The sequence below is a fragment of the Thamnophis sirtalis genome, unplaced genomic scaffold (genome assembly GCF_051295495.1).
Source record: "Thamnophis sirtalis isolate CommonGarterSnake01/CBP01778 unplaced genomic scaffold, rThaSir2_p1.2 scaffold_15, whole genome shotgun sequence".
Classification (NCBI taxonomy): domain Eukaryota; kingdom Metazoa; phylum Chordata; class Lepidosauria; order Squamata; family Natricidae; genus Thamnophis; species Thamnophis sirtalis.
Window position 1 is genome coordinate 33,007,702 of NW_028261395.1, and position 15,012 is coordinate 33,022,713.

The 15,012-nt window shown below is 39.0% G+C and overlaps 1 protein-coding gene across 4 annotated transcripts in view; it reads right to left on the reverse strand.

The window, feature by feature from the left end:
• PBLD (phenazine biosynthesis like protein domain containing) overlaps positions 1-15,012 on the reverse strand; it is a 15,267-nt gene continuing 255 nt past the window's right edge. Inside the window, exons 1-10 of one of the 4 annotated variants that reach the window (XM_087702326.1) lie at positions 11,113-11,289; positions 9,756-9,826; positions 8,863-8,962; positions 7,711-7,806; positions 6,465-6,574; positions 6,345-6,374; positions 3,702-3,790; positions 2,685-2,863; positions 1,350-1,412; positions 1-140 (exon numbers count right to left, since the gene is read on the reverse strand). In XM_087702326.1, the coding sequence (XP_087558452.1) occupies positions 28-140; positions 1,350-1,412; positions 2,685-2,863; positions 3,702-3,790; positions 6,345-6,374; positions 6,465-6,574; positions 7,711-7,806; positions 8,863-8,923 (741 nt within the window). In that variant the 5' untranslated portion in view covers positions 8,924-8,962; positions 9,756-9,826; positions 11,113-11,289 and the 3' untranslated portion in view covers positions 1-27. Of the gene's footprint in view, positions 141-1,349; positions 1,413-2,684; positions 2,864-3,701; positions 3,791-6,344; positions 6,375-6,464; positions 6,575-7,710; positions 7,807-8,862; positions 8,963-9,755; positions 9,827-11,112; positions 11,311-15,012 lie in introns of those variants that run through there. The other 3 variants (XM_087702324.1, XM_087702327.1, XM_087702325.1) reach the window with 3 other exon arrangements.

Genomic DNA, 15,012 nt, shown 5'->3' on the forward strand with positions numbered 1-15,012 from the left:
TAATTATTGATCACTTTTAATTATTTTTCAAAGAGCCAAAAAACCCTCTAACACAAAACATGCTTGTCCACCAATATCTAATCTTCCATCTTGCCGGAGCAGAATCTTCAACTCTCCTCCACGACTGGAGCACTGAAATGCTAAATGACAGAATTAGTTGGGTAGGCAGGAAATGTGCTTCTCTCTCTATACAAATTAACAATGCAGACCAAATTAAAATGCAGACTTGCTGATCACTGATGAAGAGCAGATAGATAAGAGAATCTAACACAATTACCTACACTACAAACACAGGCCAGACTGGAAAAGATGAAATATATAAACTCAGCATTGTCCAGGTATTTATTTATAGGGGGAAATGTCCGGACCAAACATAATTTCTAATGCTGGATTTTCCCCCTTTACCAGAGGGAGCCCCCTTGTGGAGTACTGTGAAGCCGTTACCATGGCAACTCCACTGTGCTGTACAGTAGAAGCCAATACGGCACAACAGGCTGTATCTTAACATAACACACATCCCGAGAGGTGTTAGGGATGTCTTATCCCCACAGTATTTTTTTTCCAGAGAATAAGTCATCTGTGTACCAAGTTTGGTTGAAATTGCTCGCAGCATTTCAGATATGCTGGAATACATACACATGCACACTCACACACACACTTTTATATATAGATTTTAACTACATTTCTCCAAAAAATACAAGAAGTCCTCAATGTGCGACCTCAACTGAGCCCAAAATTTCTGTTGCTTAGTGAGATAGTTGTTAAATGAGATTTGACCCATTTTACTACCATTCTTATCACAGTTGTTAAGTGGATCACTGCAGTTGTTAAGTTCATAGCAGAATTGTAAAGTGAATCTGGCTTTTTCCTTGAGTTTGCTTGTCAGAAGGTCTCAAAAAGTGATTGCATGACCTTAGGACACTGCCACCATCATAAATATTAATCAGCTACCAAGCATCCAATTTTTGATCATGTGACTATGGGGGTGCTGCAGTGGTCATATGTGCAAAAAAATGGTTGTGTTACTTTTGTATAACTTTGAACTATACCTGTAAATGGACACTGATTTAAGTGCCAATGATTTGTCGTAATCCTTAATTTTAGAATTAAAGCTATAGTAAAAACTAGAAGAAAAGATTATGCCTGAGGTTTTTTTTTCATCTTGATTAAATTTGGGAGGAGAGCATGGCTGAATTTGTGCCAATTGTACAGTATCAGGGCTATCCAATGAAACAAGCCAGGTTCTTGTTTGAGTTCAAGAGTTCAGGAGGACATTGCAAATAAAATTTTGGCAGATTATACTCAGAGACCTTAAAAGGGAAACTCTGTAAAATCATAGGAATTCGTACCGCATAGTTTGTTTTTCCCCAGTTGCTGTGACCAGTAGCTGCTTAATACAGCATGAGCAGATCCTTAAGGAAAAATAAGATGTCATAGCTGTGAGAACGATGTCGTAGCAGATCAGTGTTCAAAGCACTTTACCATATCTTAACTTTGAATAGTAATTATTCCAAGGGTGTAAGTTAATGCAATTTCTGTCATGAATTTCTTATCAGCAAAATACATTCAGTAGAAATGTTCCCTCAGTTATTCGCTGTATTTCTGAATTGTTTAGTCTCCCATTCTGTGTTGTAATCCCACCCGTGTCTCAATGGATCAAATCTGCTTCAAGGACACTTTCCTGAATGTGTGTTGGGTTGTGTCATCCCTGACCTGATAGACTTTTAATCTAACACAGGGGTGGGCTTCAAAAATTTCAGCAACGGGTTCTCTGCCCACAGATCTAACACAGGGGTGGGCAGGCCAGCAAGGGGTGGATTTGGAGGTTCTCCAAACCGGCCATAATGTTAGCTATGGGTTCTCCCGAACGCAAGGAGGCCCACCTCTGGTTATATTCAAACTTATGTGCACTCCAAAATGCCTTTTCTGCATTATTTCCAAAATGCCCCATAACCTTATCATGTACGTAGTAAAGAAAAAAAATCATAGATCATGTTACCTCAAAAATATGTCATCAAACAGTCCTAAGGCACATTAACGATAAAAGTGTAACAGAGTTGGAAGGGACCTTGGAAGTCTTCTATTTAGTCCAACTCCTGATCAAGCAGGAGACCCTGTACCATTCCAGACAAATAGCTGTCCAGTCTCTTCTTTAATAAAAACTCCAGTGATGGAGCACCCACAACCTCTGCAGGCAAGGCATTCCGCTGGTTAATTTTTCTCACTGTCAGGAAATTTCCCCTTAGATCCAGCTGGATTTTTCCTTGCTAAATTTCCATCTATTACTTCTCGTTCTGCCCTCAGGTATTTTGGAGAATAGTCCTCTTTTTGACAGTCCCTTAAATATTAGAAGATTCTTATCATGCCACCCTTAGTCCTTCTCTTTAGACTAGGCATACCCAGTTCCTGTAATCCATTCATTGTATATTTTATTCTTCAGCCCCCTAATCACCTTTATTGCTCTTCTCTAACTCTTTCTACAGTTAGACAAACTAATTCATCGGTGCAGATTTTTATAGATAGCAGTTGTAAATGAAAAGTTACATTTCCACAAAGTTTTGTTCCTCTTACAATTGAAATATTATTTTGGAGCTTCTGCTGCTATTATATTTTACTGTTCATAAATAAGAATTATTCACCTATATCTAATAAAAACAGGAAAAGCCCTCCATACGCAGACTTACCTGTTACAGGATCTTCAGAAATGCCATTCCATGGTGCAAAATAACGAGAGTAAAAATCATAGCTGTCAGGATTTTTATGATGATCTCCCTTAACTGTGATTATTACACCTTTTATTTTTCCAGTCTTGTCAGCCAACAAAAGACGTTGGGCATCCACTTTTAAATTCTCCAGATCATACCTTGGTGACAAAAATTCACTGTTAAGGACTCAAAACAGGTCTATACTCTTGAAAATGCAAAAGTAAAATACCAATGAGAACAATGAACTGAACAATATTGTATTTTTTTATTACTATAATACCAATGGTAAATGAGCTACGGTAACGCAGTAGCGAGACTGCAGTACTGCAGGCTACTTCTTCTGAGTGCCAGCTGCCTGCAACTATTTTTTTTTAAATGAGGACCCAGATTGTTGCGGGCAATATGCTGACACTGTAAACCGCTTAGAGAGAGGGCTGCAAAAGCACTGTAAAGCAGTATATAAGTCTAAGTGCTACTGCTATTGTAAGCTTTAGCTCTGACGGTTGGCACATTTTACATGCAAAATATAGATTTGAAACCAAAATATTAAGCTTAGTAGAAACAAAAAAGGGCCAGTAATAAGAAGGTTGTCCAAAATGGGATTCCCCACTGTGGTATCTATTAGATCAGAGGTGTCCAATGACTTGTGGACTTGTGAACTTCAACTCGGATGGCTGGAGAATTCTGGGAGTTGAAGTTCACAAGTCTTCAAGTCACCAAGGTTGGACACGTCTGCCCTAAATGGACTAGGAATTCCCAGAAAGTAGAATTCCCAACCAGCTGAGAAGTGCCAGGTATAGTCCAAAAATCTGGAGGGCGTCAAGCTGGAGCAATGTGAGCAAGGCAAAAATTAACAGGAAGAGTTAAAAGGAATGTCTCCTTCCTATAGCTTGTGCGGGATCAAAGAAATGAAGGAAATCAACTAAGGAAGGGAGATGAGAGTGCATAAATTTACATCCAATCATTTAAAGAAATGTGCATTTGAAATGTGTATACCTTTCATATGCCTCACTGAGACAGATAAGTAGCTTTTTTGTGTCAGGAGAATAACGGACCTCTTGAACGTTCAAATCCCCCACTGCTGCCTAGTGATAAAATGGGACAGAATGAGCCAAAGAGAGCTACCTATTTTTCTCATGTCCATATAGCAGCAAACTTTTCTTCATTACTTATTTACTAAGTCTGGCAACACCAGTTTTATCCCTGTTATCTGAAGTCTGGACTTGCCTTAACTGATGATTTAAGCACATTGCCAGCAGCAACAGAATAACAGAGTTGGAAGGGACCTTGGAGGTCTTCTAGTCCAACTCTCTGCTCAGGCAGGAAATCCTATAACACTTCCAGACAAATGATTGTCCAATCTCTTCTTAAAAACTTCCAGTGTTGGAGCATCCACAACTTCCGAAGGCAACTCGTTCCACTGAGTACCTGTAATTGTTCTCACTGTCAGGAAATTTCTCCTTACTTCTAGGTTGCTTCTGTCCTTGATTAGTTTCCATCCATAATTTCTTGGCTTGCCTTCTGTTGTTTTGGAGAATAGATTGACACCCCCCCCCTTGTTTGTGGCAACCCCTTAAATATTAGAACACTCACACCATGTCACGCCTAGTCCTTCTTTAGAACTGAACTAGCTGATAACCCAGTGTTGCTCGGATATTTATTTATCCTAATCCTGTATTAGACAGGAAAAGCCCCGATTTCGTTGACAATTAAATTAGTTACAAATGTTTTCCCTGTGCCTCCAGAGCATCAAGAAAAGTGATGCCATCTTGATTTCTAATGTTGTATTTTCCCCCTTACCAGAGGGAGCCTCCTTGTGGAGTACTGTGAAGCAGTTACCATGGAGACTCCACTGCACAGCAGAATAGAAGCCATTTTATGGCAGTATGGTAGAAACCATTGTAAGGCACAACATGATATATCTTAGCAGAACACCCCCCCAAGAGGTGTTATGGGTGTCTTACCCCCATAGTATTTGTTTCCAGAGTTGCATTAAAAAAGGAGATCCATCACAGTTGCGCCCCTTCCTGGATCGGGATGCCCTGTGCACAGTCACTAACACCCTCGCCCTTTCTCGCCTGGACTACTGTAATGCTCTCTACATGGGGCTGCCCTTGAAGCGCACCCGGAGGCTCCAGCTGGTCCAGAATGTGGCCGCGCGGGTTGTCATGGGGGTACCTAGGTGCTCCCATTTTACACTCCTTTTAGGCAGCCTGCACTGGTTGCCGGTTGTTTTCCGGGTGCGATTCAAGGTGTTAATTATGATCTTTAAAGTGCTCCATGGCTTAGGCCCAGGGTACTTGCGAGACCACCTACTGCCACCGGTAGCCTCCCACCGTCCAGTACAATCCCACAGAGTTGGCCTCCTCAGGGTGCCGTTGGCCAGGCAGTGTCGGCTGGCAACCCCCAGGGGGAGAGCCTTCTCTGTGGGAGCGCCTTCCCTTTGGAATGAGCTGCCACCGGAGCTTTGTATAATCCCCGACCTCCGGTCCTTCCGGTGCGCCCTAAAAAGTTGTTTTTTTCTGCAAGCCGGCCTGGCCTGAATAGAATAAATTAAATTATTAATTTTAATTTAATCCTAAATTTGATTTAAATTGTCAATTGAAGGTTATTGGATTTCCTATTAAATCTTTTAAAACTTTTGTTATATGTGTTTTTATGTTGTACACCGCCCTGAGTCCTTTGGAAGAAGGGCGGCATATAAGTCCAATAAAACAAACAAACAAACAGCCATAATATTTAAATTAACAGTATCATCCGCATGCAATACAAAAAGGGTGGGATTTAGATGCAATGCCTCACCACCATCTTACAGATTTTGACACTGAATTAGTGGGTTTTAGACTAGGCTTTTCATATTTAATTCCCCACTTCATTTGTAGCATACTTAAGACATTTCATTTGGTTTGGGGATTACATTTCACATGTAGGAATAATTTAAGAGTGAGCAAACCGGTTCCACCACAAAACCGCGTTCGACTAAACCGCGCTCGACTAAACCGCGTAGCTGACGTCATCAACAGGGCGACAACAGCGCGGAGACAGAAGCACGCTGTAAACGCTAAACCTAAAATTAACCCCTAAACCTAATCCTAAACCTAACCCTAAACCTAACCCTTAACCTAACCCTTAACCTAACCCTAAACCTAATCCTAACCCTTAACCTAACCCTAAACCTAACCCTAACCCTTAACCTAACCCTAACCCTAACCCTAACCCTAACCCTAACCCTAACCCTAACCCTTAACCTAACCCTAAACCTAACCCTAAACCTAATCCTAAACCTAACCCTTACCTTAAGTTGAATCGGCTTGCTTTCAAAGCGCTATTTAAAGCGCCCTTCTTTCTCCGCGCTCACTGTTGTCGCCCTGTTGATGAGGTCAGCGACGCGGTTTAATCGGGCGCGGCTTAGTCGAGCGCGGTTTTGACGGGTCACGGAGCAAACCTAAGGAAGCCTTTGCAGGAGTGTCAAACTGGCAGCCTGTGGGCCGGATACATCATGTGAAGGCCACATCCACCCCAGCTCCGCAAAGGGAAAAAATGTTGTGAAACGTCACATGACGGCAACGTGACACCGCACGTTTGATACTTGGGGTTTATGGCGATAAATACAATGGGGGGAAAAGCTGTGTAAATTACCTTTACCAACTCTTCTACTTCCTGGAAATCCTAGATTTAAAAAAAGGAAAGCAATATGAAAATCATGTGCGCCTTTCCCTTTTCAAGGGGAATGTTCAAAAGGCACCACCCAAAACTAACCTGTGGATACGTGAAGTAAAGTGGCAAATCCAAGATAATCTCATCTCCGGCTTTCCTGGCCTTTAATTCTCCACTAAGAGTTTTGAAAGTGAGGGAGGGATTCATATTTTCTGTTTTAAAATCAGAAATGTGTAGCCATCAATAGAGTAGAATAGAATAGAATAGTAATAGTAATAGTAATAGTAATAGTAATAGTAATAGTAATAGTAATAGTAATAGTAATAGTAATAGTAATAGTAATAGTAATAGTAATAGAATAGAAATAGAATAGAATAGTAATAGAATAGAATAGTTATAGAATAGTTATAGAATAGAATAGAATAGAATAGAATAGAATAGAATAGAATAGAATAGAATAGAATAGAATAGAATAGAATAGAATAGAATAGAATTCTTTATTGGCCAAGTGTGATTGGACCCACAAGGAATTTGGTGCATATGCTCTCAGTGTACATAAGGAGAATAAAATACATTCATCAAGAATAAAAAGATACAACACTTAGTGATAGTCAATGTTACTAATAAGCGCTGCAAGCAACATGATTATACTCATAAGTTGGGAGAGATAGATACTAGGAAGGAAGAGAAGAATAATAGTAATACATTCTTAGTAAATTATTGACAGTGTTGTGGGAATTAAATGTTAAGCAGAGTGATGGCATTCAGGAAAAAACTGTCCTTATGTCTAGTTGTTCTGGTGTGCGGTGCCCTATAGCGTCATTTTTAAGTTGAAACCATTTATGTCCAGGATGTGAGGGGTCTATAAATATTTTCACAGCCCTCTTTTTGACTCGCACAGTGTACAGGCCCGCAATGGAAGGCAGATTGGTAGCAATTGTTTTTTTTTTCTGCAGTTCTAATTATAGCAATAGCAATAGCAGTTAGACTTATATACTGCTTCATAGGGCTTTCAGCCCTCTCTAAGCGGTTTACAGAGTCAGCATATTGCCCCCAACAACAATCTGGGTCCTCATTTTACCCACCTCGGAAGGATGGAAGGCTGAGTCAACCCTGAGCCGGTGAGATTTGAACAGCCAAACTGCAGAACTGCAGTCAGCTGAAGTAGCCTGCAGTGCTGCATTTAACCACTGCGCCACCTAATTATCTGCTTGAAGTCTGTGTCTGTCTTGTTTGGTAGCAGAGCCAAACCAGACATCTATGAAGGTGCAGATGATAGACTCAATAATTCAAGAAGGTTAAAAAAAGATGCATTGGGTCAAACACTGAACAGTTAAATACCACTTACTCTTACAGAATAATACAGCAGCAGATGCAAGAGTGGCATGACCACACAGAGGGACCTCATTTGTAGGTGTAAACCATCTTAATCCAAAACAGGAACCTGAAAGAGGATGCTCACAAATCACTTATTCAACAGCAGAAAAATTAAACAAGGAAGCAAAAATGGTACAAGGAACAGAAAACTCAATGTTCTTTTTTTAAAAAAAAAAAAAAGTAGAAAAATGGAAGACTGGCTTCAAGGTCATTTCTTTGGGGAGGACATTCTGAAAAAGCTTCATATACTTGAAAAAATGCCTCTAAAGATGATCTGGTAATCCACAAGGTCAGGAAAAGATCACCCCCAAGCGACCTATTCTAAGCTATTTAGGATATCAAGGGTTAATTTTATAGCATTTAATTGGGCTGCATAAAAAGGCATTGTACACTAATGAAATATCTTTTTTTTAAATTTATCAAATGTATACACTGCCCATCTCACCAGGTGACCCTGGGTGGTTCATAACATGACAGGAGCCAGTCTTGTTGGAAAACCTCAACTTTGGGCCTCCCGCAACCTGGTCTTTGGGGCCAGGTTGGGTTTTGCATAAGTTATTGTTTGATATCTACAACATTGTCCTGAAATCTCCCACTGGATCTTATAATCCAGTGATGGCGAACTTTTTCAGCACCGAGTGATGAAAAAGAAGCACGTGCATATGTGTCTGGGCCAAAACCTGAAAGAGGAGCTGCGCGTGCCGGAAAATGAACTTCCAGTTTCCAGCGCACATATGCGCACTGGCCAACTAGTATTCTGGTTACTGGCATGCATGAGCACATGACGATCAGCTGGCCAGCACGCATGAGCACACTGGACAACAGAAGACCAGCTCATCCAGTTTCTGGTACCGCCGCAAGCGCATAGGCCAGCTGATTGTCGCATGCATATACGCCATAAACCCGGAACAGGAATGGGTGACACTACACGTGCCAGGCGACATGGTTCCATGTGCCACTTCGGGCATGCATGCCATATAAGTTCGCCATCATGGAGCTATAGGATAGATCTTCACCTTCATTTCATAATCTATCACAATAACACCCAATTTCTTTATCAAAAGTGCCTCTAGTAATTCATCTTTCAGCAATGGTACATTTAACTACACAAATGTTTACTTACTTTTGGTGAAGTCATCTGTGGGGTGCAGTTTTCTGATGAATGCTGTTTCTGAGAGGTTCATTTCTGCAGCAATTTTTTGATGCCAACCTTCTTCCAGTTCCTAAAGTGAACAACAACCAATTTAAACAGTTTATCTGCAAATGCACCCCAAGTCTTTTGCAGCAAGCATATACATGTTTCACATTTTTTAATAAAATGTGGGCGGGGCCAGTCACAGGTAATATCTACCGGTTCTCAAAACTACTCAAAATTTCCACCACCTGTACAAGAGAGAGTATAAACATCTCTCTCCTCCTCCTCCTCCTCCTCCTCCCTCCCTCCCTCCCTCTCTCCCTCTCAGTAGAGAAATCACATTAAAAGACCTATCAAAAAGCCCCAGTGGTGGACCAAGGTGCCATCTGTGAAGAGTGGCTGACAATTGCAAACCAGGCAGAAAGTGGCTGGGATAGTTTTCCAGGAGGTGGTGGTGAGAGGTGGCACTCATGGTGGGAGAGAGAATTGAGCATACACTCAGCTTTATGAGGTTAGCTTTGGTAAACATTTAGCTGACCCAGAATTAAATCCTAGGATGGGACTACAAGAGACCCTAGAGTTAAAAGTGAGACAGGTCTAGAACAGTGTTTCTCAAACTTGGCAACTTTGAGGAGTATGGACTTCAACTCCCAAAATTCTGGGAGTTAAAGTTCACATGCCTTAAAGTTTCCAAGGGTGAGATATACTGCAATAGATGCAGTGCATGATTTTGGGGGCCTAGATGCACTGGTGGGATGCAACTGGTTTAACAACCGGTTTGGTGAGCCTGTCCATGCATGCTTTGCACATATGCATGCCTAACATGCGCTTGCGTCCGCGGCAGCATTCAAAAACCACCCATTTTAAGCTTAAAAACTTACCTTCTATGTCAGCACCAGTGAGTAAAACCGCTGACGCATGGCACTCCGCTGTGCCGTGCGAATCAGCTGAGCTACCAAACAGGAAAATATAAGACATGAAAGAGCAGGGGTGGATGGGTGGGGCCAACTGCTCATCAGAACTACCGGTTCGCCCGAACCGGCCCAAACCAGCTGAATCCCACCCCTGCCTAGATGCATATGTCATGGTGATTTCCCCTAATCCCCCATCCAAACTGGAAACATACCATGTCAAAATAGGTTTTAGACTATATTTCAGGAGATCTTTAGGTTTGGGAGGCGCTCCTGAAATGTTGAGAACACATGGTCTCTCTCTTTCTCCCACACGCACAAAATGGCTGCCAAAGGTTAGCTAGGAACAAATGGGCTGCCATGGCTAGTGTGATCAGACATGATACACTCATTATGCCCAAATTTTTCTGTTCTCCAGCTTCTTTTTGCTTTCTTTTGTTTCTGGGCAGGTGGACAGTTTCAACCAAATTTATTGAACTTACCAAATGTAATAAATTTAAATAAACAAATATTTAAATATAAAACAGTCCCCATCAGGTTGCATCCCAAATTGGCTGTGCTCAATTCCCATTTTCTTTTTTTTTTAACCCATTTTTTTTTCATTGTTGAGGTTTGATTTTTCATTTTTCTCCTTTTTGTATTTTATTCTTGTTGACAACAAAAACAAATCTGTTAAAACAATTAAAGAATTCTGAAGAATTCTGAACAGCTGAGGCAGGAACCTTAGAAGTGATACATGGGCATCCGAGCATCATCTCCATGAATTTATCAACCTAATTTTCTATTTTCGAAGCCCAGCAAAGCAAAAGGAATATCCTGGTAATCCTAATATACTATATATTTTTAACCATTGTCATCTTGTGGTAACTTCTATATATAATACTGTAGTGTTTGTTCTCTCAATTTTGTATAATCAGCTCACTGTACATACAAACTTGAGGCAACCTTTTTTGATTCAAAAGAAGGAAATATGAAACTCATCTGCATAAACTCCAAAAATTCCGTTTTCAAAGAACTGTGTTCTACCTTTGCAAAGCCTGGTTACAGATCATGCAACATTAAATGCAAGGCTATATTTCAGTTTCATCTGAAAAACTTCCCAAAATACATACAAAATCTTTGGCAATATATATTCATAAAATACTGGCAAAATATTTTCTTGAGGACAAATCTCCCACCCACACCTCCACCTGGTACTTAAATAAGCAATATAGTTAATCCTTTGTATAACCAGCCAAGTAAATTCTAGTAAAAGTGGCACCACTCACGAATAGCAGACATTGCCAGTTAAATTTCTTTAAACTAAAGGAATTTGTTAAAAACTTACATCTTCAAGAAGACAAACAGCAGCAGGATTTCCACCAAAGGGTTGGTTGGTAAATGCATCAATTATGAAAACTGAAATCTGCATTTTCTTCCTTACAGAATTTCACAAAGCTTTTTAAAATTGCCCTTTGGAAATTGCAGCGTCTCTCTTTCTTGTTATTGCAGAAATGTCCAAGTTAATATTAAACTCAGCAAGTAGAAAGAAGCAGTAATCTTTTATCTAAATTGACTTGTCTTCTTTACCTATTTCAGCAACTACGCAAAGACTAAGCAATTTATGGCATTATTATTTACTATGGGATTTTGAAGAGTTATTTTTTGTTTATCTGAGTTGCCAGGACAATTGTGATCCTGTAAATTTACTCAGAAGTAAAACCTACTACATTGTTTAACTTTTCCATTACTTCAGTATTTATAGAATGACTTTTTGCCATTCCTTAAGAGCAAAACACAACTGTGTTGGCATCTGGCAGCAGTTTCTACCATTTCAAAGAAAGAAACCTGTAAGGACTCAGCTAACAAAAACTAAAACAATGAATATTCCATCCCCAAATAACATTAAGAGAGCTACAAAAAATGGGATCAGATATGTTTTGAGTCAGAAGATTTTAAAAATAAACATATAATTGAAGCTAGGGATTTTCCTTTTGAGGTTAATGGATGAAAAGATCTTATGGAATTTTGTTTTTATATATAACAGTGGCAAGGCTCCTATATGCACAAAGCTGAAAGGACTTACAGATACCCACAAAGGAAAAATGGATGACAAAGACAATGGAATTCACAGAAATGGTGAAAACTTTGATTAAAGATGATTTTGACCAATTTCATTTGGAAGAAATGAAATTGTGATTTTTGGATTTGATTAGAAACAAGGGATTATAGAAACAATGTTGTGTAGACCTGGGGTCAGCAATCTTAAACATTCAAAGAGCCATTTGGACCTGTTTTCCACAGAAAAGAAAACACAGGGAGCCACAAAACCCTTCCTATGCCTGACCATTTCCTGAGCAGCCACAAAACTAGCATATGTAGTTGAATTAAACATTCTGTTTTCTTCTGAAACTTTTCTTGGGTTTATCCATGGTTGGCCTTCCGGGGTCAAAGAGCTCAATAAATCACATTCTGGTGGGTGTCGCACATTGGCAGCTGTGACACATATTTTGAATGACAGGGAGCCACAGCAGAGGGATGAAAAAGCCACATGCGGCTCCAGAGCTGCAGTTTGCTCGCCCCTGATGTAGACTATTAAGAACTTTAGAATCTGAATTTGATGTATTTTTTTATTTATTTCTAGACAAAGAAAGTTGAAAGTTATTCTTTTTCTATTCTCTTTTTTCTTTTGGACTTTTATCTTGCTTTTCCTAAATTTTCCTTTTTTCAATTAATTTTTCTTCTTGCTCATTTTTTTAAAATTCAAGAAAGTTACATAAAAAAGGAAACCAAATTCCATTACCAAATGTAGAAAAATGCAGGCAGTTGTGGTTTGACCATAAGCTTTCCCTCCTTCCATCATTGCTTTTTCTCCTGCTGTAGCCATTGCCTCCCTAACATTACATTACATTAGCAGCACACATAATTCACCTTTGAGATTCATAATATTCCCATCAGAAAGCAAATGTGTTGGAAAATGTGGATGAGGAACATAATTGTGGGAGGTAAGGTACATGGACAATCATTGGCTTCTTGGTTTTTAGCTTTCCCTTAGATTTGTAATCCCAGTTCACCTGCTATGCGACATTTTATAATAAGAAATGAATGTTAATTGAACAAATTTTCTTTCCCCAATATAGAAAGACATTGACTGTACACCTAGAACAGCATTAGCAACACTACCTACACTAATATTGCAATATTTGATTTACAATATTTGTATTGTACAAATTGTACTTCTCCCATATTGTTGAATATGATATGTATTTTTAAAACTATGCTTCATTTGTACTATAAAAACTACTATAAAAGTATAATTGCACTCTTTCACTGTGCATACAAGTCAAAATATATGTTTTCAAGCCTCTATGGGTGAGCATGTGTCCTACTTGGAAGACCAGGTATCATAATCTAACTTAATTATGAAATGAAGTTTTTGGTTTAAAAGTCATGTTCACCACAAAGCTCCCTATGAAATTGTCAAATTAAAGAAAGAATGTGTAATTATAAAAAAGTATTGATACTTTGTAATTTAATTTTCGGAATTATCTTCTGATGGTAAACATGAAATAAAACAGATTTTTAAGTAAATGTGCATGGGCTGGTAAATGCATACTTAGTATTTTTATTCTAAGCTGATCTTGATGTGAAGCAGAGCTTCATCACATTGAGTTGCATTTCAATAATAAAACATTTACCTTAATAATGAACAGTTAAGTTTGCTGTCATATTGATAATTCTCGATTTACAACTGGTCATTTATCAACAATTTGAAATAAAACAGACCATTCCAAAGGTACTTACAACTCAGTTCCAAAGTACCAATGGCTGCCACACACACCCTTGACATGAGACCATATCTCAGGTGTTCAGCAACTGGCTCACATTTATGGCCATTTGCAGCATCCTGCTGTCAAATGACATTTGGTTGTTTTGGGTTTTTTTGCTGACAATTGGCATTAACATCCATTTTTCAAGAAAAATGGTCCATAGAAAATAATAGGTTCACTTAATGAACATGGATTTACTCAACAAACATAGTGTTCGCTTTGCAACTATGTTCTCTTAACGACCACTGCAAGAATGGTCATAAACTTGGGTCAGTGATGTGACTCACTTTATGACCATCAGAATTCACAATCATAATGGTTGTATTCCAGAGACTACTTGTACTTTGGAACATTGAATGTAAAAGTGATTTGCACCCCAAATAAGTCCTAATTGTTTAAAGAAAAAGAGGTAATGAAATGACATGGCTTCTGAATGTACGTTATACCATTTCATGATTGATAAATGACATACAGAAAAAACAGAATAATAAACTTGTCTGATCATATTTTATTAACCCTTTCATACAGCTGATTGTATAATTTTTGTCTTTATTAAAGGTTTAGTTAGAAACTGTAAACATCAAAATATGTACCTTCTCAGAAGATCAAATTGTAAAACCAAGCAATAATTAAAAAGATTAGACTAATCATAAAATATACTGAAACCAACAAGAAAAACAAAGCAAATCTGGGATGTTGTTTTGTGACTCTGTATAACGGAGCAAAATAATTCGCCACTAGTAAAAGTTACTTTTATGTCAATATTGATAAATAGGAAAACTCGTTCTAGTTCAAATAATTGATGTGAGAATCAGAATAATATATTAAAGTGCTCAACAAGAACACACATGAGGTATATTCTATGACTTTTACCCTGCCCACCGTTTGCCTAAATAGCAGCAAAGAGAAGGAACTTAACCCGGGTCTTGAAAAATAGAAGAATTTGAGTGCAATTCTTTTTCAGAAAACTGGCACATCCTTTGTTCAAGAAATCAAAACAGATTTCCAATCATCTCTGTCGGTAGGACACATTGAAAACAACACAAAAGTAATATCTAAAGAGCTAGTGCCTTACATGCTGGCAACAATAATAATAAAAGATTGGAAGCTGACATTTTCACTCCTAGGTTAGAGTTTCTCAAAACCGTTGCACTTTTAAGAAGTATGGACTTCAACTCCCAGAATTCCCCATGCATCATGGCTAGCTCGAAAATTCTGGGAGTTGAAGTCTACGCATCTTAAAAAGTTGCCGGCTTTTGAGAAACACTGAGCTAATGGAACGTTATTCTTTGTAACGCGCTTTCTAACGGAACGGAACGTTTGCTTGATCACCAAGACAAGCATCTTAACGAGTTGGGACTGTATTCGTATTTCCAACGTTGTGCGGATGCGGGCAACCAACGGAAAATTGCCCCAGA